This window comes from Pituophis catenifer, unplaced genomic scaffold, assembly GCF_029215685.1.
Source record: "Pituophis catenifer annectens isolate HBS135680 unplaced genomic scaffold, rPitCat1.0.hap2 SCAF_11, whole genome shotgun sequence".
Taxonomy (NCBI): Eukaryota; Metazoa; Chordata; class Lepidosauria; order Squamata; family Colubridae; genus Pituophis; species Pituophis catenifer.
Genome location: NW_027256891.1, coordinates 5,380,067 through 5,407,755, shown reverse-complemented (window position 1 = coordinate 5,407,755; position 27,689 = coordinate 5,380,067). Strand labels below are relative to the sequence as shown.

The 27,689-nt window shown below is 40.2% G+C and overlaps 1 protein-coding gene across 1 annotated transcript in view; it reads left to right on the top strand.

Annotated features, from left to right (window-relative positions):
• ARHGEF9 (Cdc42 guanine nucleotide exchange factor 9) overlaps positions 1-27,689 on the top strand; it is a 154,680-nt gene that overhangs the window by 102,090 nt on the left and 24,901 nt on the right. The window contains exons 6-7 of the mRNA XM_070951729.1: positions 2,596-2,725; positions 25,181-25,312. Of these exons, the coding sequence (XP_070807830.1) occupies positions 2,596-2,725; positions 25,181-25,312 (262 nt within the window). The remainder of the gene's footprint in view (positions 1-2,595; positions 2,726-25,180; positions 25,313-27,689) is intronic.

Below are 27,689 nucleotides of genomic sequence, written 5' to 3'. Positions count from 1 at the left end.
CCCATGCATGTGCCTTCCCCTCCCACAAAACCATCCCCTCTTTTCCCCCCTCCCCCCACTATGGGCCACCAACCCAGAAAGGTTGGGGAACTCTGCTCTGAACCATCAAGATGGCAGAGAATCTTGGTTCTTGTTTCTGGCTAGACCGACCTTCCCCAGAATGTCATTGTCTGCATTTATGGACTTTAAGTCTCAAAAGTCTCCACCAGCTTGATTATTTCTGAGAGCTTGGAAAACCCAAGACAGTTTCACATAATAATGAGCAATGTATATAAAAAAAATAAGGTTGTGCGTCATACTTGTGTTTTGTAGATCCCTGGAATCTATTTTGAAAATTCCAAATGTGTATACAAGTTGATCCATGACTAATTGCCACATGGATTTCACAACATAAAGCTAGACCTGCTATCTGAGGTCAGTAAAGAAGTCTGGTGTAATTTAAACCAGGCTGCTCTATTGAACTCATATGTGTGGGGATGCATGATGTTCTCCAAAGATCAGTGCTCCTAGACTGTGGTCTTCTCCCAAAGAAACCTGATCAGCCTTTCCTATTAGTCTCCAGATTTGTGTGTTTCAACTCTCATCATACCTTGAGACTAAATCATACAATGATCGGTGAAGGAAGTAGGCATGCTTAGCCTACCAAAGAGAAGGATTAGAGGAGACCTGATAGCAGGCTTCCAGTACTTGAGGGCCTATCACAAACAAGAAGGGGTTGGCCTATTCTCCAAAGCATGTGAGGACAGGACAAGTAGCAATGGGTGGAAGCTCTCAGAGGAAGATTCAACCTAGAAACGAGGAGGAATTTTCTGACAGTGAGAACAATTAATCAGTGGAACAGCTTGCTTCCCAGAGTTGTAGGTGCTCTATCACTGGAGGCTTTCAAGAAATGATTGGACACCCATTTGTCCTGGACTCCTTACCTTGGGCAATGTGTTGCACTAGAAGACCTCCAAGGTCCGTTCCATCCACATGATTCTATGATTCTATTCTAGTCAATGTAGCTAAAGAGGGAAGATTAATGCACATCTGAAGGCCCTCATATTAAAGTATATAGTTGTGGGTACATCTCAAGGACTTTCAACCTAGTTTCCTGAAATGGAGTAGGTAGACCAACTGCAATGTTGATTTAAAAAAAAAATCAATCATGTTTCAACAACCTACTGTTTTCTTTTTCCTCATTAGTGAAAAGCCAATATTACATCCTAATTTATTAATAATAAATTAGGATGACACCAAGGAGGCAACTAGGTAGTTTCTTTCTCTCCCCCCCTCTCTCTCTCCCTCCCTCCCTCCCTCCCTCCCTCTGTGAAATCAATGGTATGGTCTTGGAATGGAAAATATAGCACAAGGTAGAAATCAATACCATTGACTCCAAAAAAATTTTTATTTTTATTTTGCAAAAGATTGATCCTTGCTGTTCCTGGCAGGACTTGCACTCACACTTGTGCCCACACAAAGACACCCAGGCCATTGAATAAGTATTCATAAACACGTTATAGCATTTAATTACCTGCATAAGATTCTGCTATGAGAACAAACATCTGTTGTGGGATCCAGTCGAAAGAAAGTAGGTTAATATATGTTATGTTAACTTCTTTGCACTTTCTTAAAATACGTCTTCCCTTATGAAAGAGATTTTTTGTGTTGGATCCAATCTGAATTGGTCACCAGGACCAAAAGATTATTCTTCTAAACTTTTGGACTCGTGCTAGAACCCATCCTCAGGGAAGTTCTTTCTCTCCAGAATGTGTGCACTGGGCTGTTCTACACTTTGTATTTACATGGGCCTAGTTGTGGGTGGCTTTTAGTTGTTAATTAGGGTGTTGATGGCCCGCTATTAAGTCCTTAGTTATTGTTTCTTTGTGGCTCCTAAGTATCTGATAACCTGGTGATAAATCAGCACTCCTATTGACTGACAAGGGACCTCAATCATTTCTCTGGCTATTGGTGCTCATTGCCTCAGTTCTCAATGAGAATAACATAATACTCCAACCATAAAAGAGCTTGTTGTAGCCCATCTGAATTGAGTTTGGGATCTGTCTGGCTAAATTGCTACCTTAGCCTTTAGTGATGGAGCACCCACATCTTCCGAAGTCAAGCTGTTCCATTGGTTGATTGCTGCCACCATTAGGATATTTCTCTTTAGTTCTAGGTTGCTTCCCTCCTTGGTTAGTTTTCATCCTTGTTTCTTGTCTTGCCTTTTAGTGCTTTGGAAAATAGTTTGATCCCCTTGTCTTTGTAGGAGCCCCTCAAATATTACAACAGTGCTATCATGTCAGCCCTAGTTCTTCTTTTCATTAGACTAGACATACCCAATTCCTGTAACCATTCTTCATACATTTTAGCCTCCGGTCCCCTAATCATTCTTGATGTATCAGGTTTAATTTTGTAGTTGAAGCCTTGAAGGGCTAGGTAGCTAAACTTCTTTGGGGGACACCAAAAAACCACTGCCTACCAGTATGGCTCCCTTAGACTTAGATGGTTTGTTCCAATTTTCCATGTGCATTTCGTCATGTTTCCAGGTGACATCTCCATTGTTCCATTGCTTCTGTGATTTTACAAGCTCTTCCCCCACCCCTTTTTTCTTCCCAGTGATTACCGGTACGTGGCCGCTGCGCTTGCTGTCATGAGAAACGTGACCCAGCAGATCAACGAGCGGAAGAGGAGACTGGAGAACATAGACAAGATCGCTCAGTGGCAGGCATCCGTCCTCGATTGGGAGGTAGGCGGCCCTCCTTCCAATATTTCGCTTCTGCCTGTGGCTCAGTGCAAGACTTCAGAGCAGATCAGGTTTTCCTTTCCTGACAGCTGACCTCTGGGGATTTATGTAGTTATTTGCATAGGTAATTTATGCCCTGCATTTTCATTAGGGAATGGCTTTCCCACCCTCTCCAAGTCGTGTTGCTTTGATATCTGCATTGTAGACATTTTTAGGGAGGGCCATTGCTCATTAGGAAACTCAGGGGTTTCTTTAGCTCAAGGCCTCCCTTCCCCGTTGAGTCCACTGTGATTAAGTTAACTTGGGCAGATGCGTGTGAAACTCCTGCAATGCGCTGATGTTGGATGAGCCTCATCTTTGGTTAGTTACAGCTACTACAGTTAAAACACTTAGGGTTCTTTTCCTATTTCCTTCCTTGAACTTTCACACATATTTATCTAAATTGTCGTTGCATTTAGAGCCTCTCTTTTCCCGGGAATTAAATGCTGTACAGGAGAGATCTCCTCCTCGTTTTATTCCTACAACACTCCCACGAAGACAGATGAACTGAGAAGCTGTATCTGGTCAGCTGTCTTAGTCATAACACTATTAATAACTCTTTCTCAGGGGGAGAGGCTAAGAATTGGACTTCAGTGATTTATTTGATTTTTATTTGGTTTTAGTTGAGAGCAACTTTTCAGAAGCCTGTCTTTGTGGCTTGTGTACCATGGTTTTTTATTATTATTATAGGTAGTTCTTGAATTACAACAGTTCATTTAGTGACCGGTCAAAGTTACATCACTGAAAAAAGGACTTATAACCATTTTTCACACTTACGTCCGTTGCAGCATCCCCAGAGTCACGTGATCAAAATTCAGATGCTTGGCAATTGACTCACATTTATGATGTGGTTTCAGTGTCCTGGGGTCACGTGATCCCCTTTCATGACTTTCTGACAAGCAAAGTCAATGGGGAAGCCAGATACACTTAACAAACATGTTACTGCAATGATTCATTTAACAACCATGGCATGAAAGGTCATAAAATGAGGCAAAACTCACAACAAAAGTCTCATTTAGCAACAGAAATTTTGGGCCCAGTTGTGGTCATAGGTCGAGGTCTACCTGTACACTGCACAATCAGCCAGATGTTTAGACTGGATTTGGCATTTTTGGTCTACCTATCGAGTCCTTCCCAAGGACTTAGGATAGGCAGATGTTCTTGTTTCATGATGTCAAAGGTCTCATCATCACAGGATGTAAGCTGTTCTGACTCAAGCTGCCTTTTGCAATTGTTGGCTGGCGATTTTGTCAATACCGATGGTATTCAAATGATGTTGCAGATATTTTGAGATTGCACCCGGCATCTATGACTATTGGGACTATTATTATTATTATTATTATTAATAATAATAATAATAATAATAATAATAATAATAATAATATTAATGTAAAATGAAAATAAAAATAGTGAGAAAGTGGAAAAAGAGAAGAGGGGAAAAAAAGGAAAAAAGGAAAAAATGGGTAAGAGAGGAGACAAAAAAGCATTGACTTCCAATATGTTTCAGTGCAGTAAAATAAAAATAATTTTTTTACTTAACTTAATAACTACTAGCTATTTTTTTAACAAGCTAGTTTAATCAGCAAAACCAAAGTCAATATTTCATTTTTTTTTTTATCTTAAGCACAAAATCCAGAAAGGGCTTCCAAGTAGAGACAAAACTGGATAGTTTCTTTTCGCTAATTAAAGCAGTTAATTTTGCTCTTTCTGCTCCTTTTTCTGTCCATTCGTCTTTCGTGGGGTTTGTGTCTCTCTGCTGATAGCATTTAATGTAACCTAAACTGTGCTTAACGGAAGCTACATTTGTGGACATGTGACTTGAACCACTGATGTATTGATCTTCATAGTGATTAATTAACTTGATTTCTATATTACTATTCTCTTGTTGCAGTAAAGACAATTAGCCATTTATAAGTTAGGACACAAATCTTATCATGATCTACTAAAATGCTGAGATGTAGAGGCTTCTGGTTTGGCTTCCATCGCCATCAAACGGTCCTTTGAGACCGCCAGCCCCATCGCTTGTAAAGAGCCGCCTTTACATTTGAAAGGTGGCTCGAAAAACTCCATTTCCTTAAGGAAATGTGAGATAGAGCAGGCGAGGGCAGGTAGAGCCCTCTGCGAAGTCTCCAGAGTTTTTGTTTTACTCTTGGGGACGAAGCAGGATGAGGCTCCCTCTTTTCCTCGCCGCTGCTCTGGGCTTTGGGAGAACTCTGCTTTTTGCAGAGCTAGGCGACAGGACCAAGCCATTTACTGAGAACTAACAGATTGTTTAAACAAAGAGGATGAGATCTGGACTCTGGACCCTAAATCGCAAGTATTTTTAACAATTTTATAAGTGATTTTAAAAGCAAAGGAAAAAAAGTTTAAAATGGCGACTAGCTGAGGCTTGAGAAGAAGAAAGCTGAAAGTGAAAGTCCTTCCGCCTGAATAGTTTAACAAGCTACAAAGTAACAGAAATAATAGTGCTGGCTAGAATTGAAAAGAAAAATTTCTACTTTATGTTTCTTTCCTCTTGGAGATTTGATATTGATATTGTCTGGAGAGAAGTCCTTTTCTTTAAAAAAGAGTTTGTCTGTGTGGCAGGATGGCGTTAAAACTAACAAAGCCAGACAAACAAGCAGCGGGGGGGGGGTTCCCCCATTTACAAACCACATGAACAAGTTTTGAATTTGCAGACTCAGAAGATTGGTTTTAACCTAAAAGAATTTGTTTTGGAGGAGATGGCAAGACATGATGAGATTGTGAACCAGAATCTTGAAAAATTCAGGCAGGAAATTAAAGAGTTGATACAACAAAAATATGCCAATCTGAAACAACAGTTTGTAACAGCTTTGAAAACTTTTTCAGAAATAGTTATAAAGATGGATAAACATACTAATTCAGAACTAGAGTCTAAAATGAAGGAAGTTGATCACAAGATTTATAATCTGGACAATAAAATACAAAGAATTGAAAATGATTTGATAAATACTCAAGACAATAGCTCAGAAGTAAAGTCTAAAAAGAAAGCTGATCACGAGACTTACAATGCTGATAATATAAAACAAAGGATTGAAAAAGAAGTTACAATAATGCAATATAGGTCCATGGAATTTGCGGTCAGAATGAGGGGACTACAGGAAAATTATAGAGATGATTTGAGAAAGATGTCTGCTGAAGTTCTAGCTGGGATTTTAAAGGTTCATCCTGAAGAGGTATTCTGTAAGATTGACAAGGCCTACAGAGTAAATTCTTGGATTGCAAAGCAAAGGCAGTTGCCTAGAGATGTGGTGATTTACTTTAGAGATAAAGGAATAAGAAATGATATTGTGCAAAAAGCTTTCAACTCTACTTTAGAACTGAACAGAAGAAAGATTTGGATATATAAAGAGTTGCCGCCTAAGATGTTAAAAGATAGAAAGCAATTTGGATTTTTGGTGACTGAGCTAAAGAAACAAAACATCCCACTGGGATGTCCCAGTGGGTGTAATATTGAGATATCAAGGAGAAAGATATCAATTAAAAACTGTTGAAAAAGTGGAAGAATTTTACTACAAGGTTCTTAAAATGGATTTAACATCTCCACGTATGACATCGTTAGGAACACAGGAGGGGAATAAAGAAATGCAAAATGAACAAGAGACTGAAATTCAGGCCAAGCAGATGGAGATGGAGACAATGGAAAAACAACAAGTCACAGAGGTTCCTTTGGACGAGCCGCTTCTGGATTCTTCTTCAGAGGTTATAGTTGGATTACCTATAAATACAGGAGAGGCGGCTTTGGATTCTAATGTGATGACTAATCAAGCAAGGAAATCAAACAGTTGATATACAACTCATAGAAAGGAAACCAGGATGGAGATCTAAGCCACAAAAAGTTAAGAAAAGAAGAAGCAGGTCCTACAAAAACAAAATTTTTTAGACTAAACAACAGTGTAATGCCAGTTACTTAAGAGACGATTGAATATATGAAAATATAGTTGAGGCAAAGTATTGGTTTATATTATCCTGAGGAGAGTGACAGATCTCTGCAGTGCTGTACTCTTGGGATGTGAGATGGCCTTAAACTGAGTGGATTGGAACTTTCTATTTTGGACTCTTTGACAAATGGATTACATTTATGTTGAGCTATAAGGCAAGAGAACTATGGGATTGGGGCATGCAGAAGATCTGGCTGTTACCCCAACACGGTGGTTGGAATTAATAATCTAGATGGAAGATATTATAGACGACACTATATGGAATATAAATATAAAGTCACTCGGGTGGTTTTTTATATATGAAAACATTTACTATTGATAGGGGCAGATGGTAATTGAAGATACCGAACATACTGTTGGAATTAGGATGTGATGTTACCCTAACATGGGTAATGGAATTAACAGTCCAGTTGAGAGACATTACAGAAGATATTATATGGATTATAAATTTAAAGTCATTTGAGGATTTTATATATATATGTAATTTTTTTTTTTTTAGTGGTGTGGGCAGAAGAATAAAGATATTGAAAATATTATGTATGGTAGACCTGTAGGAAAGTGGGTGGAGATAGGTTAGTTTATTGATTGTTTAGTTTAGGAAAAGGGATGTTATGTTATATCAATATATGTAAAAGATTTGAATTAAGAGATATATGTATGGGGGAGGATGAGTTGAAATTGCTAAATTAGGATTTATTATATAATTTTACAGCTGAATGTTGCTTTGAAATGTATAGTATAAGGGGGATATAATAATATTGTCAGAAGGGTGGAGAACTGATTGTTTAGTTTTGGAAAAAGGATGCTATGCTATATTAATATATATATAAAAGATTTAAATTAAGAGATATATGCATGGGAGAGGAGGAAATGGATAGATTATGAGCTGAATAGATGAAATTGCTAAATTAGGATTTATTATATAATTTTACAGTTGAATGTTGCTTTGAAATGTATAGTATAAGGGGGATATAATAATATTGTTAGAAAGAAAGGGTCAGCATATGGGGGTGGAGCAAAAAGGATGGTAAAGTATTATATAATCTGTTATTAATTTGGGTTTTACTCTGGAGAACCCACAGGGGGAGGGGAGGGGGAGGGGGGTTAGGGAGGAGGGGGGGAAAGAGGGAAAAATCTGTATTTGAAAAACTTTTTCAATAAAAAAAGTATTTAAAATAAAATGCTGAGATGTAATCTCCACGCTCTCCTCTGGATACACCAAATTTGGGCAATTTCTCTATATTAAAAAAAAAAAATCTCCTAATGTGATTCTGTTTTAGCCAAGTCATTAGCTGAAATATTTGCAGGCATGTTTCTAGTTTTTGAAATATACTTGTCTCTTGTGAGCTGTACACGAAGTATTTATTCCAAAGATTATTGGAAGTTCACTTCCTTCTATCCAGGACGTGGCATATAACCCCGTTTGACCAGAGTCCGCAGGGTTGTCTGGGACAGAACGGGACAAATCGCCACGGCCAACTTGCTGCAATACAACCCAATATATTTTATATGTTTTAATTTTTGTCATTCACTTTTCATTTTGTCCCTCCTTCAGCATCCTTTCTTTAATTATTCTATTCCACTATTTCTTCGATATTAGTGTAACTCTTGTCCCGCAGTGAGTTAACCATTATGGCGAGTTGTTCACAGCAAGTTGACTGCGGTGATTTGTCCATGGCAGGTTGGCCTTGGCAAATTGTCATAGACCCCGTCTGGGATGCTACACATCATTATTATTATTATTATTATTATTATTATTATTATTATTATTATTATTATTATTATTATTTATTGAATTTGTATACCGCCCTACTCCCGAAGGACTCAGGGCGGTGAACAGCCAAATAAAATACATATAATACAAATGTTAAAAAACCATTAAAATACAATTAAATAATTAGCCCGGAAAACGAAATTTAAAACACCCCAAATTCATAAGACAAATTTAAAATTTAAAATTTTTAACATTTTAAAAAACAGTTTAAAAGAGAGGTTAGGCCAGGCCGGCCTGCTGGAAAAGAAATGTTTTGATGGTACGGCGGAAAGCGCGCAGGTCCGGGATCCTCCGTATCTCTGGGGGGAGCTCGTTCCAGATGGCGGGTGCCCCCACAGAGAAGGCTCTCCCCCTGGGGGCCGCCAGTCAACACTGTTTGGCCGACGGCACCCTGAGGAACCCCTCTCTATGGGAGCATACTGGTCGGTGAGAGGCTACTGGTGGCAGAAGGCGGTCTCGTAGATACCCCGGTCCTAAGCCGTGATTGGTTTCCTTTGTTACCTTCTGGGAGGGGGCTTCAGGATATCCAAAGCAGAGCAACTACAAGAGTCTGGAATAGCTTTGTACCATAGAGTATCGACCCTGTTAACTCTCAAGTCTCTTTTTTCTGCTGTGTATTCAAAATGGACTATGATTAATATGTGTGTGTGTGTGTGTGTGTGTGTATGAATATACACAGCATATTTATATGTGTAGGTGTGTATTGAGAATAGGCATCAGAATTTCATTTTTAATATATGTTTATGTGTACACAGAAAAAATTACAATAAGCGTTATCTTATCTATCTTATCTTATTTTAGTCCAGACTGGACTGTCTGTCTTTTTGTGATTTAAACACAAATCCACAAATCAAAGAGGGAAAACCCTTATTAAAGAATTGCTGAGTTAAATCACATCTTATTCTCACAATCCAATCCCCAACACATTTTTACTTAAGTCTAGTGTAGTAAATGGTTTAATGAATATATCAGAGCTATGCTATAGTCAGGCAAAATTAGCTGTCTCATTTCCAGAGAGATGAAATGGCCCTTGTTTTATTTCTTGTTGCACTTCTAATATGTAAATAATATCACATGTTTATCAGGGTTCAATCAGCCAGGAACCTAAGATAATACAACTTCTCTCGCAAATTGTAGAATATTCTTATGCTAAACATCTTTTCCAATGTATGCATTCTTGAAATAGTTTTTTTTTTAAGGTAAAACCTTATTCCCTAATATTTTCTTTCAGATATTCCTTATTTCAAAAGCGTAGTGGCTTTGTTGTTCAAGTTCTACACAGAATTAAAACTAATGTGAAATAAATATTTTATTTGGATATTTGTTAGTTGTGCATGGCCACCTAATTAAATTAAGAGATGTGATTGATGGGGATTGGTGGGAGGAACTGAAATTGGTGGGAGGGGGAGTTTAGGTGGGGCACACATGATTAATTATCTTTTCTTTCTGTTCTTTCCTTACTCCTTTGCATGTTTTAATGCAAATAAGGAATTCTTTTCTTAATGGAGATTAGCTAAGTGTCTTGGTTGTTGAGCCTTGTTAATTCTTTAATATTCACCAGAGCATGATATATGGATATATAACTTGAGAACAAATGGAGAAGGACAGGACTAGTTATACTAAATACTAAAGGAGCAGCACTAGAGACAAGTTAGTCAGGCATACGTTAGCTTCCTTCTGCTGTTTGCAGGGAACTAATGTAAGATACTACTTAAGAACAAAACAGAACAAATCAACAGAGTTGGAAGGACCATGGAGATCTTACCTTGGAGGCAAGCTGTTCTACTGGTTAATTGTTCTCACTGTTAGGAAATTTCTCCTTAGCTCTATGTTGCTTCTCTCCTTGATTATTTTCCATCCATTGCCCATTATCTTGCCTTCTGGTGCTTTGGAAAATAGGCTAACCTAAAATAGAACAGAGAATAATAGTTGGAAGGGGTCTTGCAGGCTCTCCAGTCCAACCCCCTGAACAGACAAATGGTTTTAGATAAATGGTTGTCCAGTCTCTTTTTAAAAGCCTCCAAGTGATGGAGGGAAGCACCCACTACTTCTGGAGACAAGCTGTTCCACTGATTAATTGTTCTCACTGTCAGGAAATTTCTCCTTAGTTCTAGGTTGCTTCTCTCCTTGATTAGTTTCCACCCATTGCTTCTTGTCTTGCCTTCTGAGTGCTTTGGAGAATAGGTTGTCCCCCTCTTCTTTGTGGCAGCCCCTCAAATATTGGAAAACTGCTATCATGTCACCCCTAGTCCTTCTTTTCACTAAACTAGACATACCCAATTCCTGCAACCGTTCTTCATATGTTTTAGCTTCCAGGCCCCTAACCATCCTTCTTGCTCTTCTCTACATTCTCTCCAGAGTCTCAATGTCTTTTTTTTTATAATACAATAGAAAAACCTCTCAATTGTATATCATCTTAGGTTAAGAAAAGAATAGCACCGAGATACTTAGTATTCATGAGAAGATGGAAAGTTGCAAGTTGACCTTTGAGCTGGATCAATAACTATTTTAGTCCCGTCATCATTAATACTGTGAGAGGTTGGTTTTTAGAGCTATGGCACCCATCCAACTATGCAGAGGTGTCCCCACCCTCCTTTCTCCTGCCTTATTTAACAATTCAAAGCTACCAATCGAAGCCACCTCTGGGAGAAAAAGAAGCAGCTGCATTATGGAAATGAGTGGAGATGAGATTAACCAGAATTCTCCATTGAAACAGGAATAGTTCAATATAATTTTGGCTCTGGAATTTTAGGGCATAGTTGGCTGTACAGTTGTAGCTTCCAAGAAATGTTCAGTTGCTAGTAGAAATAAGTAATTTTCGGTTGGGATGAATCAACTGACAGCAGCTGCCTTGGAAATGGATTGGGGCAACCCAGTCAGGGAAGTTGCCTCCTTTTTAGGGAATTGTGTGTTGGGCCCCAAACCAAGAATGGCACATGGCAGTTCTTCCAAGCTCAGTTCTTTATTGTTTCAGACACAGACAAAATCTTGCCAAACAGTGGAGTCCACTATCTGCAAGTGCAATATACTGTATGGGCTATTATGCAGGGACTGTCTTTACCCTCTTTCTCTCACATATGATCACTGGACTGAGTTGCCTCTTATTCCTTTGGAATAAATCCCCTTCCTCCTGGGAATCCACCTCCTCACTACATTCCATCACAACACTTATGACTTCACCTCCCTCAGCCACCAGCTGTGGGCTTCAACTCCCAGAATTCCACAGTCGCCATCTGTCACGTCCCAAACCAGGAACCATCTTTCCAAGATGAGTTATTTATTGTTTTCACACCTGTAGACCAAATCTTGCCAGAAATACTCTGGGAACTAATGGGAGGGACTGTCTTCACCCTCTTTCTCTCACACATGTGATCTCTGGGCTGAGTTGCCTCTTCCTCCTCTGGAATAAATGCCCTCCCTGGTGGGGATCCACTTCCATACTACATTCTATCGTGTTGAGTTTCCATATGAAAGCATCTACTGTCCTATTACACCTTCCTACATAAAATATATGTCCATAATCTCCTTAAGAGTTATCTTTTTATAGTCCATCTGTATCCTGTTTGCTTGGTAGCAGGATGACCCTAAACCTTCTGGGCAAAGGCAGACTTTTCATAGAGCAAATTGAAAGAAAACTGGAATTGAAGCCGTTCCCCTCTCCCCTGCCCCCTTGTTGAGAAGGTAGTTTTCCCTATTTTTATCTCTGACTTCCATTCCAGACCATTGTGTTGCTGACGCTCCACATCTGGACAAATTCTGGGATTACCATAATCCTATTATGCCCATCTAAACTCACATCTTTTTGGCTGTGAATATGTTCAAAATCTGAAGTCAGAACAAGACATGTAACCTCTTTGTGTCAACTCCAGTATGAAGAGAGGCCTTGGAGTTCAAGACGGTCCCATTAATCTGAGGATTTGAAAATTAAATTTTCTGCTGGGATATCCAGATAGGGTCTATTTCCTAAAACAGGAATGGGAACCCAGCTTATCTTCCCTTAGCCTTTTTGAGTTTTTAACAGTGACCGAGGTGGCAAAAGGGAGAAGAGGCCTAAAAGAAAGACCTTCAGGTTCATAACAAAACAAAACAAAAAAGTTGCTGGTAGGTTTGGTTGGAACTCTCCCAACAAGGGCAGTGGAATAACAGAACAGTACTCTGTTATTCTGTTATCAGCAAGACCAGTGCCATGTATATATGCATGTATGTACTGTATATACATAAGTATGTATGCATTATTGTTTCTGCCAGGGTTTTTCCTACGTAAATCAAGATGTTTATATAGCCATAGTTCAGTGAAATCCCAATTCAAAAAAAGAACAGAATAAGTATTTGACCGTTACAGGGAGGAGTCATAAGATGAGGGTGTGGCTAACTGATGAAGACAAATAAGTCAGAAATAGATCTATTTTAGTCTCCCTTAAGTCTTACAACAGACAGCAAAATGCTGGTTAATGTCTGATAAAGCCTAGAAAATAGTGAATTGGGATTTCACTAAACTATGGCTATATAAACATCTTGATTTACGTAGGAAAAACCCTGGCTGAAACAATAATGCACATATAGACTTACGAAAAAAGAACAGAATAAGTATGTGTGTATGTACAGACTGTATGTATTTATTTATTCATTCATTCATTCATTCATTTATTTGTTCTTCCCATCCACAAAAATGTGTCAGTTCTCACAAGCTAGAAATTTAAAATAATACCAAAGCTACAAACATAACCTGCGTGCAGAGGGTCAGTTCCACCATAGGGCAGAGCAGAATGTTTGGCTCTTGGTCCTAAGGCTGGAAAACAGCAAGCAACAATGATGCCCAGTGCTGTGTGCCCCAAGTGGTTTGGGGTGCTCCCCCCTAAGTTGGTCCATTGCCAGAGTGGAAGTGAAGTTGAGCCTAGCCAACTTCTGCAGTAGAAATAAGTGTGGTCTTACCAAGGCATTATGAAGCGATTCTAAAATTTCATTCTTGCTCTTGATTCTATCCCTCTGTTAATGCAGATGTGTGTCTTCTCATCTAGAGTAGCATTTCTCATTGTTGGCAATTTCTATGTGCTCCCCTCCCAGCATTCTAGAAGTCCAGCTCCACATATCTTAAAGTTGCCAATGTTGACACTTCCCTTGATGAATTGGCTTGTCTGAAAGAAACACAAAGATACATTACAAGCTTATTTTCCTAGCCACTTCTTATGCTCATTTTCATTGTTGAGTCTTCTTGGTAAGAAAGCCACTGAGATATTTTTCCACTGGCCATTGTTCCTTTCTTCTGATTAGCACATCTAATTAGTATGACATGCCCTCTCTGTATTACATCCTAATTCACTTCTATATTCTCATTCTATAAGTGGTTTTTTGGCACATCCTGATATTATCAGATTCTAGGAAAATGACTAACTGTACAGAAATGTAATTGGTGCTGTCCCTTTAAATTGCTTTTGTCTCCCACTTCTTTCAGTTATTTGTGACGCCTCTAATGAAAACCTCTGTGCTGTTAATTATGTAACATACGGGAGAGCAACGCCGCATCATTAAATCCAGAGGTCAGAGTGAATAAAAATGTGATACACGCAGCCAACATCCTGTTTTTCAACGCTCAAGCAGCGTGATGAGATAGGACCCCCGGAGTGGTGGGGAAAGGAGGGGAGGGGGAAAACAGCCTTGCTACCCCTCCCCAACCTACTGCCAGAAGCAGAATGAAAAAGAGGGGTTGTTGCTCCATCCCTCTTCTTTTCATTCTGCTCTTTCTGTCACCTGGAACGTTAATCAAGTAATCAACCATTCATTAGCTCACAAGAGCTCCAGTGATGGAAAACATTTGCCTTTGCAGAATAATACAACCCAAAGCAAGGCTGCCTCGTTCCAAGCAACCTGGTCCCTCTGAGGAGGGGGAACAGCAGCTTTGCAGGTGTTTTTTGCACAAGAAACTTGGTAATCCATGACACTGATTTGGAGAATTCACTCTTGTGGAGTTCTTTTTCCCCTCATCTGGATCATTATCTGAGGCTGTAGAGGTGAGGAAGACTTATTTCCATTGCTTAGATCCTGGAAGAAAAATTAGGGGCTCGTGATCAATAGAAAGGCGCCTAGAGATGATTGTATAGTCATTGAATTATAAGATTATAATTATAATTAGAAGACCTTGGAGGGCTTCTATTCCAATCTCCTCTCCAAGGCAGAAGTCCTTAAACTGTCCCAGACAATAAGGGAAGTAGTGGAAGAGCCTGGGGCAGAGTTAAAATTGGATTATCCTAGAATCCCTACATTGTTACAAGTGGACTTAGACCACCCCCACCCCTTGAATTCCACTCACCCTTATCTAGCTCCAAGCAGGTGCTGACCACAGGATGAGAAGATTATTCCTGTGGATAGGTTTTTAGCAATAAACCAGTTTAATTCACATGTGGACCTGGTCTTTTGCATCTGACATGGACAATCTTGAAAACCACCACTGATGGAGTATCCACAATTGCAGGAATCAAGTTGTTCCATTGAGTAATCATTGTTGCTGTCAATGATTACATAGTCATTTGCACTCATTCTGGAGCAAGCTAGGTGAGTTTGGTTGGAGAGTCACTTTCAAGAGGCCCATTTAGAAGGTGGAGGTTTAGCCTAAAGGCTGAGCCAGACAGAAGCCTGCAAAGTTTAATTTTGATCTTCTGAGCAACAAGTGAGAAGACATCAGGGGTGAAATTCAGCAGGTTCTGACAGGTTCTGGACAACTGGTAGTGGAAATTTTGAGTAGTTTGGAGAACCAGCAAATACCACCTCTGGCTGGCCCCAGAATGGGGTGGGAATGGAGATTTTGCAATATCCTTCCCCCAGAAGTGGGGAGGGAATGGGGATTTTGCAGTATCCTTCTCCTGGAGTGGAGTGGGAATGGGGATTTTGCAGTATCCTTCCCCTGCCACACTAACCAAGCCATGCCCACCAAGCCCCACCACATCCACCAAGCCGCGCCCACAGAACCGGTAGTAAAAAAATTTGGATTTCACCACTGGAAGACATCCATTATCTTCAGGTTGTGGGGGAGGGACCTTTAGGCTTTGCGTAGAGGATGTAGTTGTTAGGGCTCAATCTAGCATTGAGGCCCCCTCCCAGGACTACAGAAGCATTTGGATTCATCAACATTACATCAGTAGCAGATGTTTCCCATTCAGTTCAGTGATCTGGGCTTTCTGTCTCATTGGGCGCAAATAAGAATTTATTATCAGCAGGGTACCATAATTAAATTAGATTAACACCACTATGGTGTCTGTCTTGAGTGGATGGTTTGTGATCACTAGGAGGCTTGAAGCTGGACAGTTGCCCTCAGCAAAGTTGTTGATCTTCAGAGCCTCTTTGAACTTGATTTCTCCTTTGAGTCTCTCCTTTGATGTCCAAGGAAGATATTGCTTCAAGGAGGATGAGCATTGCTCTTCAGACACAGATGATCCATCTGAAACTGTGCAAGATTTAGATGCATCTGTTTAAGGGCTACTGGTTTGTTTGTTTTTTTGTTTTTTTTTTAATTCGATTTATATGCCGCCCTTCTCCGGAGACTCAGGGCGGCTTACAATGCGTTAAGCAATAGCCTTCATCCTTTTGTATATTTATACAAAGTCAGCTTATTGCCCCCACAAACTGGGTCCTCATTTTACCTACCTTAGAAAGGATGGAAGGCTGAGTCAACCTTGAGCCTTGGCGAGATTCGAACCAGCAGAAATTGCAGGCAGCTGTGTTAATAACAGGGTGCTTAGACCACTGTACTATCAAGGCTGTGGTGATTCATTGCCCCTGAAATAACTTGTTATTTTAACAAGGCTAACCACTAGTGTATAAAATGAGAGCTAACACCACTCCCTTCTAACACTGATGATGTTACCTAGTTTGGTAATGAAATGTCTGCAAGAAAACAACCAAGCTCAGAAGGCACCAAGGACCCCACAGCATTGGAGTGTTGTTTACCAGCCATTGCAGACATGCCAATTTCTTCCTCCGTCACAATGAAATGCCCAAAGTCAATATTATATCATTTTCTTCTGTGTATTCTTGTTTTTTTCTAGCAGTTATCCCCGAGGGCCACACACATCTACTTGGCACTGCATTGGGGAAAGTTATTCTTAGATGTATACATTTGCATATTCATCACTGCTGTGGAGTCAGTGGGATTTTGCCATTCACTACCACTAATAATAATCTTTAACTGCGTCACCATCACAGTAGCATTCCTTTATGGTGGCATTGAAAGAATCCAGGACTGCTTCCCTAGGGAAATAAGGAGATTTCACATAGCATCTGATATCTGGGTCAAAGAGAGAAAGTACTGGGTATTTTAGCAGCTTGCTTCTAAATTGGTTGTTCTTGGAGATGAACTCTGGATGGGGATGGACTGAATCTTTTGGCAGCTTTTGATTCCAAGGACCATGGATTCTTCTGGAGCAACTTCAGAGACAGAGAGGAGAGGACTCTGTCTCTGAAATATCTGTCCAGGGACTGAAATCATTCTTAGAAATAAAACAGATGACAGAGGCCAGTTATTCCTTTTTTAATAAAGAAGTCACATTGGCATCTCAAAGTACCATCATACTTATTCTTTTCACAGCTTTGAAAAATCTTCTCAGATCTTCTGCATTCTTTTAAAACAGGGCACAAAAAGCCTTTCAAAAGACTCATTTCCAGCTAGAAAAATAGAAGAAGGAGAAATTCCAGAATTCACCATCAGCAATTTTGAAAAAGCCCCCGAGGAAAGGGTCCTTCTGCATTACTCTACTTGGAATATAAGAGCCAGTCTCGTTTAGTGGTTTAAGGTGCTGGCTCAGAAACCAGGAGACTATGAGTTCTAGTCCTGCCTTAGCCATGAAAGTAGGTTGTGTGACTTTAGGCCAATCACCAGGAGATGGTAAATTCTAGTACAGCCTTAGGCATGTAAGCCAGCTAAGAGACTTTGGGCCACTCACCAGAAAACTAAATTCTAATCCCACCTTAAGCAGGAGTTTGAGTCAATTACCAGAAAATGGTGAGTTCTAGTCCCGCCTTAGACATGAAAGCTGGCTGGGTGACTTTGGACTAATCACCAGGAGACAGTGAGTTCTAGTCCTGGCTTAAACATGAAAGCCAGCTCCATGCTTTGGGCCATTCACTCTCTCTCAGCCCAACCCACCTCACAAGATTGTTGTGGGGAAAATAGGAGGAGGAAGGAGTATTAAGCAAATCTCTTAAGTGCATCACATTGCTTGACTAGCTGGTTGACGGCTTTCATTGATGCCAAGAAGTTGGAGAGCAGACAATAAAGCAGATTTTGCAAGAGCAGATTTTGTCTCTGAAAATGGTTTTGGAACATAAGGCTCCCATCTGATTGAGTGGGGGTGTCAGGACTAAAAGAGGCCCCCAGTTGTTCCATAGCTGCTCCTGACTTACTTGAGAAAGGAAGGGAAACTGTGTTAATCTGTGAACGTGGTTCTCAGTAGTACCTGTGATCACTCAGAGAAGAAAATGTAGCTTTCCCAGTTGCCTTCAGGGGCCTGCTTTCTGGGTGAGTTTGCAATTTTTAGAAGTTGGGATAAGAAAGGGAGAACACAATGGAGTCTCTCATCGCTTTTGGAAAGGAGAAAGGGCAGCTGAAAAAAATCTTTGCTGCTCTTTTCTCCTTACTCTTTAGCTCCTTTTCTGCAGACTTCTTCATGTGAAATTAAAGGGCTTTCTTGTCTGCGTTGTTCAGAAGGAGAAATTGGCACCTTTGTGAGTCTTCCCTCCAGTGAATTCCTCCACAGAATTCTGCAAGGAGGAGAAGAAACATCTTTAAAAAAACACCCCTTGAAGCCTTTACAGAGTGTGAACAGAAAAGCTGGGCATAAATTAAATAATAATATCAATAAAATAAAAAAAATATTTGCAGGTACATATTGTGCAATATAATTTGGTGTGGAGCTGAGTATTAGAAATGTTGCACCGTTATATTACATACAGGTATTATATTTCTAATATTTCTAACAGTATTAGAAATACGCTACAGTGCTACTTTGACATAAATGCACATTTAGTCACGCTACTGTATTACAGAAAAAATTGGGGAAGATACTTGAAGGACCCTTCTGTGGAGGTTTAAGGTTAGGAAGCCAACTTGTAGTAGAGATGCTAACTCCTCTGACCTTTCTTGATGTCATTTTGTAACCCACTAGCTGGGGTGTTGGAGATAATGCACAAATTAGTCCTCATTGGGACAAAGCTACTGTAATTCATCCAGAACTCATTGGTAGCCTCAAATTGCAATGAACAAGGATATGCATTCAATTTCACAGCTACTATGATTGTTGGCGGAGCAGGGACAAAAATAGCCAAAGAGATGATTGAAGCCTGGGAAACAGACTCTTTGTCAGTCAATAGGAGTGCTGATTAATCTGCCTAACAGGTACTTAGGTACTTAACAGATACTTAACATCTGCCTAACAGGTACTTAGGAGCCAAGGGTGTGACAGCAGAAGGAAACAATCGCTTAATAGCCAGCCATCAACACCCTAACTAATAACTAAAAGAGCTACACACAACCAGGAAGCATATAAATGCAATGCGTACAGAGTCTAGTTCATACTAGACTCTGGAGCCTTGGTAGTACAGTGGTTTAATGCACCCTGTTATTAACACAGCTGCCTGCAATTTCTGCAGGTTCGAATCTTACCAGGCTCAAGGTTGACTCAGCCTTCCATCCTTTCTAAGGTAGGTTAAATGAGGACCCAGTTTGTGGGGGCAATAAGCTGACAGAGAGGAGAGGACTCTGTTTTGCAGTGTTTTTTTCTCCTTCCTTCATGGCTAATTCCAGTAAATGTTAGTGTGAGAGAAGATGAGAGGTCTAGCCTTAGACCTTCTTCTGTGTGGTACCTGAGTATTTGGGTCTCTCATTGCTCTTCTTTAACATCTACCAGAAAGTTTTGGGTGAGATCATTTGGCAGGATGGGATGCAGCACTATTATCATCTGCATGATGCACACTAGCACATCTCCACCCCTGGCCAGGCAGGCATTGCTCTTCAGATGTTGATTAGTATCTAGAGCAGGGAGCTCCAGGCCATGGCCTACTACTGGCCACATGAGCCATGGGCAAGCATGTGTGCAAAGCTCCAATTGCACAAGTGGCAGGCAAGTGCGTGCAAAACTCCATTCGAGCAAATGGAGCTTCGCACATGAGCGCAGGCAACCTCCACAAGTGCCCGTTGATAATTCCAATGGAGCTGTGTGCACACACATGCGCCTACTACTCACATGCCCCCCCTTGCACCGCGCTGGGTCACCAAGGTGGAAAGGTTGGGAACTGCTGGTCTAGAAGATGTGGGAATCAAGATGGGAGGAACTGTCTCCAACTCAATGCTAGCTTGATGGATTGACTTGGGGTCTTTGGTCTCCCTTGATCCTGAGAGATTCATCTCTGACTCTCAATGGGAGAGTGCTCCCCTGAACCTGGTATGCAATTTAGAGTCCCCATGGATTCACTACTCTTGCTGAAGAAACAGGTAGCTATCCTAGCTAGGTGGACCTTTACACAGATCACAGATTGTGCACCAGTTGTGCCCATTTCTGGATAAGAAGGCCTTGTTCATTGTCACTCATGCCTTGATGACTTCCTGGTTGCATTACTGAAATATGCTCTGCCTGGGGCTGGCCTTGAAGACCATCCAGAAATTACAATTGGTCCAGAATGCAGCAGCTTGCTGCTGTTGAATTGTACTGGCTGCCAGTCCAACCCATAGGCATTGGAATTAGGTAAGGCTGGAGCTCAGTGACTGTAATATTTTTTTTAGCTATTGGGGAGTGTTAATTTAGAGCCTAAGAATTGGTTTTTTGTTTTTATTTATTTAGGAATGTTGTTTTGTATTAGCTTTGTTTTTTAATGTTCTTATCACTGCTGCTGTGAGCTGCCCAGAGTTATGGCACATAAGATGAGCAGTTCTCTAAGTCTCTTAAACAAATGGACAATCCAGGTTCTTCTGCCTTCTGTTTGTCCTTAAATGAACTCTGGTTATCTCTAGCTTCTGAAACACTGCATAAGAGTCCTTATTTAAAAGATACTGAAAAACAAGCAGTGACGACCGGATTGTCTCCTTTTAGGGGCTCAGCAGAGCTGCCTTTAATTCACACAATTGTGAATTAAAATTGTCTTGAAAGTCAAATAAATCACCTCTGGTGTGAATTTGGTTCCTATATTAAGTCAGCTGAAAGGATATGATGGAACTAAAAGACAAAGTGAGATCCAATTATAAGAGACTACAGAGTTATGACAGAGCTTTTCAGCACCTTGGACAGATCATTTTGATACAGTTGTGTCAGCAACATAATTTGCCTTATGAAGGTTCCCTTATTCCACTCTCTGAAGATTTAACTATGTCTATGACCACTCATAAAGTAGAAGACGATCTTTAGATGCTTTCTAAATTTGATAAATATGTAAGAGTCAGGTCCATGGCTTGAATGATCCTTACTAGACATCGGTTCACTAGGTGATTTTATTTTTCTTTATTAAATTTAAATGCTGCCCGTCTGACTAATAGCAACTCTGTTACTTTCCCCCCTAATGTCCTCAGGGTCATAAATAGGGTCAAGGTTAGACAATGTGGTAGTCAGGTTACATCTGGACAATGACCATAATTGGACCATAAAAGGAGTCATGGTGGTGCTGTGTTAGAATATTATATTGCAGGCTAACTCTGTATTCCACTGTCCGCAATTCAATTCTGACCTTAGCCTTCCATCCTTCTGAGGTCCTAGGAAATGCTGTCTCTGTAAACAACTTAGAGAAGACACTAAAACACTATGAAGCGGTATATAAATCTAAGTGCTATTGCTATAAACAGGTTTGGTTTCATTGATGGCTGAGTTCCTATGGCTTGCTAAATCCTAAATTGGGATTATGCATGCATAATTGCTATATTCATATAATAGGTTATACCCCAGACATAAATATTATTATAGCTTATTATGGTGGCTTGATTTAAACAATTTAAAACAATAAGTACAGTCCCCCTGCCCCAAACACTGCAACACAAACCGATTTTAACCTAGTTTAGTAAATGGCATCAATCCAATCATTCTGCATGTTTTGGGTAAAGGAAATGTCTGGTGTAAAAATTCATTACAGTGAATGCAGATGTCATTATTTGCATGATAATGACATCAGTGTCTTGTACCTGCTTCATTTGGGGAATGTTTCTGTGAGTATCATACACATGGTACCTATTTACAGTGTATGTGTGTGTGTGTATGTGCATGTGTGTCTGTGTGTGACTGTGTGTTGAACCAGGGATCTACTGCACTAGATGGGACCTGAGGGGCGTACTTTGCAAAGAGACAGTCCAACGCATAGTGGCAGATGTAAGATGCAGGCATACATTGGACAGCACAATCTAGTAGCTAGTATTGTGGATGGGAATATCTACACAATGTATGGGCTAGACTCTCTCTGGATCTGGATGGGAGACTTCACAGAAGGTGGTGAAGAATAAGAGGGCTATGATCTTGTAGGATTTCCAGATCTAAATGGACAGGCAGGTACTGTCAATCACAAAGAACATCATGGTAGTAGACAAAGACCCGAAGTCAGCAGTGGTGATAGCAGTGCCAAGTGGCAGCAACATCAGGAAGAAGTATGAGAAACTGGAAAAGTACCAGGGCATGCAGGAAGAACTTGGAGGTGATATGGAAAGTAAAGGTCAAAGCAGTAGGTGGAGCACTTGAGGCTGTGGCTCCTAAGCTGGAAGAAGGGCTCCAACAGATCCCAGGAACAACATCAGAACTCTCTGTCCAGAAGAGTTCAGTGCTAGGAACAGCGAAGATCCTGCACTGAACCCACAAACTTCTGGTAGAGATCTTGACATGGAGAAAGACACGGACCACCATAGTAGTGAAAAGGGATTTTATACATCAGTTGGCAGTGTATTTATTTGTAATCAAATACTAGAAGTGTTTGTGTGTGTGTAAGCTTGACAGCATACCTTAAAAGTTACATAGTTCACTGTACTCTCTGTCTCTGTTTTTCTCTCTCTCTACACGAACACACACATAATATATATACAGTGTATGTATGTATGTATGTATACAGACAGTCCTCATCTTTCAACAGTTCATTTAGTGACTGTTTAAACTTACAACGGCACTGAAAAATGTGACTTATTCACATTTTCACAGTTATGACCTTTTTAGCATCTCCATGATCATGTGATCAAAATTCAGATGCTTGGCAACTGGTACATATTTATGACCGTTGCTGTGTCCTAAGGTCATGTCACCTTTTGCCACTTTTTGACAAGCAAAGTCAATGGGATAGCCCGATTCACTTAACAACTGGATTACTAATTTGTCAACTGCAATGATTCACTTAACAACTGTAGCAAGAAATGTCATAATATGGGGCAAAACACACTTAACAAATGTCTCACAACAGAAATGTTGGGTTCAGCTGTGGTCATAAGTCGAGGACTACCTGTATATGTAAGCATGCATGCATGTGCAGTATGTATGAATATGTTGTTACATTCCTCTTATAAAGTCTTTAATTACGGGCATCTGTGGGAGGCAGGTGACATCATGTGCATTGTGTCATTGCAGAAATAATACAATATGACATAATTTCTCATGACATGCATTATGCTACAATGGCTTTTACCAAATGCTGATTGCTCTTAATCCAGTAGACATATTTAAGGGGAATTTTTATAACCTAAAGCTTTCTTTGTTGCTTATTGTTCCTAGAGCATCACAGCCAATATTCTATTTTTAGCACTTTTTTCCATTTATTTTCAACAACAACACAACCTCAATGACCCATGAATGCATTAGACCCCTGCTCCCTGGAAGAGCCTCTCTTTTGAAACTAGAAGTTTTTTGTTTTTGTTTTTTTGTAAAAATTACAGCTTAAAATTCTTAAACCAAATTCTGCTGTGAACTTTTCAAGGGAACTTTTTCATAGAGTGAAAATGGAAAAATGAAAAGGTAGCTTATTGATGGAAGATTGTAGAAAAATTACAGACTATTTAGAGGTTCAGAATCAAGAATCTCCCATAGAAACGGAGCCTGCTGCAATCTTTAACATCCACCCCCATTCTCACTTCAATATGAAAATGCAGACGGCATCTTTTTCCAAAGATCTCAAGATGCTATGCAAGGTATCTTCTGAATGGTACCAGGGCAAATGAGGAAGTTTTGATGTGCATTACAGGTAGTCCTTGATTTATGACCCCAATTGAACCCAACATTTCTGTTGATAAGCAAGACATTTGTTAAGTGAATTTTGCTCCATTTTATGACCTTTCTTATCACATTTGTTAAGTGAACCACTGAAGTAGTAGTAATGGTACTAACTACCATTAGTAACTCGGTTGTTAAGTGAATCTGGCTTCCCAATTGACTTTGCTTGTCATAAAGTCACAAAAGGAGATTACGTGGCCCGGTACACAACAACCATCATAAATATGAACCAGTTGCCAAGCATCTCAATTTTGATCATGTGACCAGGAGGACACTGCAACAGTTGTAAGTGTGAAAAAGGTCATAAGTCATAAGGAGCCTTTGTGGCATAGGAGGCTAATGCCTCCTACTAAGGCAGCATTTAACATCCAGCTGCCTGCAATTACTGCAAGTTCAATTCTCACCAGGCTCAAGGTCAACTCAGCCTTCCATCCTTTTTAAGGTGGGTAAAATGAGGACCCGGTTTCTGGGGGCAATAAGCTGACTTTGTATAAAATATACAAAAGTATGAAGGCTATTGCTTAACGCATTGTAAGCTGCCCTGAGTCTCCGGAGAAGGGCGGCATATAAAAAGAAATAAAAATAAAAAATAAATAAAAATAAATAAGTCACTTTTTCCAGTGCTGTTGTAACTTTAAACAGTCACTAAATGAACTGTTGTAACTCGAGGACTACCTGTATTGGACAAATAGGGGCTGCAAAGGCTCATTTGCAGGATACACTCAGAATGTTGCTGCATTGCAAAATAACTCTGGAAAAAGACCCAGAAGCTACAACACTTGCAGATTTGTGATTATGGATAGCAAAACTTGAGAAAGAAGACAGCTAGTATTTACATGGCTTCTTTTAGGGGAAGGAAATGTAAGATAGGAAGAAAAGTAGGGGTGAGTAAAAGAAAACCACGAAGTGATATGTTCACAGATACAGTTACATCTTTACAGAGGAGAACAATTGCTCAGTTCAGAATCTCAAACGAGAAAGCCTTTGTAGAGGTGAAAATATGCTTAGCAAGCAGCAGCACCTTGCTAACCTTGGCTGATCTCATAAGCCAAACCTGGTTAGGCTTTGGGTGGGGGAAACACATGGGAATTCTAGGCCTGTTAGGTAGTGAGAAATTGAATGAAGAATAAACCTCAATTTATAGTATTTAATGCTACATAAAGTCAGCTATGATTAGAGCATCATACAGGTAACAAAATAAAATGAGTCAATTGCATGGATGCCATCATCAAGAATTGAGCTTAATTGCTGAGTCTCTTTAACTTTCTAATCTATTATAGAAAACGTTGTGTACGTAGCTAAGAAAGAGAGGCCAGTTCTGAATAAAGCTAACCTAAACGTAGGAACCTTCAAATCTCTTTGCTCTGGTGTTAGGTTTTCAGCCAATCTGATTTCTTACTTTCTACAAAAAGAAAATCAAAATCGAATGGGGACAGTCATATCCGCTGTGGGGTGATTAGTTCTCCTTTCATTTCAGGGAGAGGACATTTTGGATCGCAGCTCTGAGTTGATCTACACGGGAGAGATGTCGTGGATCTATCAGCCTTACGGACGAAGCCAGCAGCGGGTCTTCTTCCTTTTTGATCACCAGATGGTCCTTTGCAAAAAGGTAAGGGCATTTTTGAGTCTCCTCCAGATGAACAGTGAATTTGGGTTTAAGGCAGGGAAAGTCAACCTGTATCCCTAAATTGTACTGGGTCCTGCAACACCCATTTTCAGCTGCTTTAACAGAACATCAGAATTGGAAGGGACCTTGGAGATCTTCTAGTCTGGCTCCCTGCTCAAGCAGGAGACCCTATACTATTTTAGACAAATGGCTGTCCAGTCTCTTCTTGAAAAGCTCCAGTGATCTCCGTTGCTCTTCTCTGCAAAGTCTCAAGATATTTTCTTATATTGTGGCAATATATAACATCTTGAGCCACTGAAATGGTTCAGCCTCCCCAGGTGGAGCAGACAGGAAACATGACCAGCTGATTCTAATTTATTGTAAGGCTACATTAAGAGAATCTTGCAAGTCTGAAAGTATAAATCTTCCCCCGTCTCTTTTACAGTCTGAGAAGTTACTGAGGTTTTTTTCTGAGTTGCTTTCTTTGCCTGTTATGCAGCTCTGAGCCATGGCCTTGTCTCCTACTGTCATTCTCACATACTATTACAAATGGTCCTTGCCAAAGTAGTCAATCCCTCGCAGGCTAATTCCCCTTCTCCAAACATGATCTGAATTAGTGGGGTGATGTTGTGGTGGCCTTATACCACCTTCTGTGATTTTGGGATTTTTTTTTAATAAAGTGGTTTCCTTCTTCAAAAAGATGCTCATCCATCTTAGATCGAAGACCAGCCTTCCTTCTTGTTGTTCAGTTGCTAAGTCATTTCTGACTCTTCACAACCCCATGGACCATTGCATGCCATGCTCCCCCCGGACCTCCACTGTCTCCTAGAGTTACTGGACACCTTCTGACTTGATGGGCTCATCTTCGAGCATCATGTCTTTTAGCCTTTTAGTACTGGCCATGGGGTTTTCTTGGCAAGGATGCTGGAGTGGGTTTCCATTTCCTTCTCTAGGAAGGAAACATTTTGTCAGAACTCTCCACTATGACCTGTCCATCTTGCGTGGCTCTGCATAGCTTAGCTCATAGCTTCTTTGAGCTGTGCATGCCCCTTCGCCACAGCAAGGCAGCGATCGACAAACGTGTCCAGTCTTTCTTTGAGATACATTTGAAGCACACATTCATTGTAATTTATAAAGGAAAGTAGGCCACTACACACTGGCTGCTTATTTACTCTCATAAGTCACTTTCTCCAGCAAAAAAAGAAAGGAAGGAAGAGATGGAATGCATGAGTGTCAAATACAAGCTAAAATGTTCAACAATTAGGAAACGTTTGGTTAGACTCTTGCTTGTCTGAAAATTTTAGCAGGTAAATAACAGCGTCTTCTCTCTCCATTGCTCTGTCATTGCATGATTGTGACAGAACATGTCCTGAAATATATGTCCTGTAAAGGTATAATCAGAGGTGGGCTTCACATAATTTAACAACCGGTTCGCCCCAGCACCGAAAATGTAGCACATGCTCATTTTGCTCATGCACACACCTTTCGTGCATGCGCGTGGCCTTCTGCGCATTCGTTTTGCTTGCACATGCACTTGCATGCATGTACACGGCTTAAAAAACGCAGCTAAATAGGACAGCATAGCACCTGGGCGGGTGGGGGTGGGGGTGGGGGTCGGCCCACCCGCAGGTCACAATTACCAGTTTGCCTGAACCGGCTGAATCTCACCCCTGGGTATAACGAGAGCATTCGGAAATTTACAGTAAAAAGTTGCAATAGTAGTATTGGGAAATATACAGCAAAAATTATCATCAAGAAAAATTGTACTCAAAAGCTAGAATATGTAGACTATTTTTTAAAAAGAAAAACCCTCAAATCCTCGGTGGTCAAGAATATCTTTCCAATTTTGACATTGAAAGTGCCTCAATTTATGTCACTCTGTCTAGTGTTAGATTTATTTCCAGGTAAATTATTATAAATATGTAACTTAAAAGATTCCTTAAAAGGAAGAAGGGGTGTTTAGATGAGCTAGTCTTGAAATCTGTCTCCCCCATGAGTAATTTTCCATTGCACTTGAGTTGTTTTTTCTTGAAGGGCTTTCAAATTTGTATAGATGAAATCAAATCTAGGTGATTCATTTCTGGATTTGTTCTTTAGCAGTGGAGGAAGGAACTGTGATTTCATTGGCAGCAGGTCATATGAGGATACATTAAGTCTATCCCTCACCTCATCAGGTAATCCAAATGAGGCCGAAAGAAATAATGCCTTTTGTGGATCAGCCTTGAAACCCTGTTCTTTGGTGATTCCATCTTTGAGGCTCAAGCTAATTAATCAGAATAAAGCTGGAAGGGACCTTGAGATCTTCTAGTCCAACCCCCTGCTCAGGCAGGAGACCCTGTACCATTTCAGACAAATGGCTTTCTGGTCTCTTCTTAAAAGC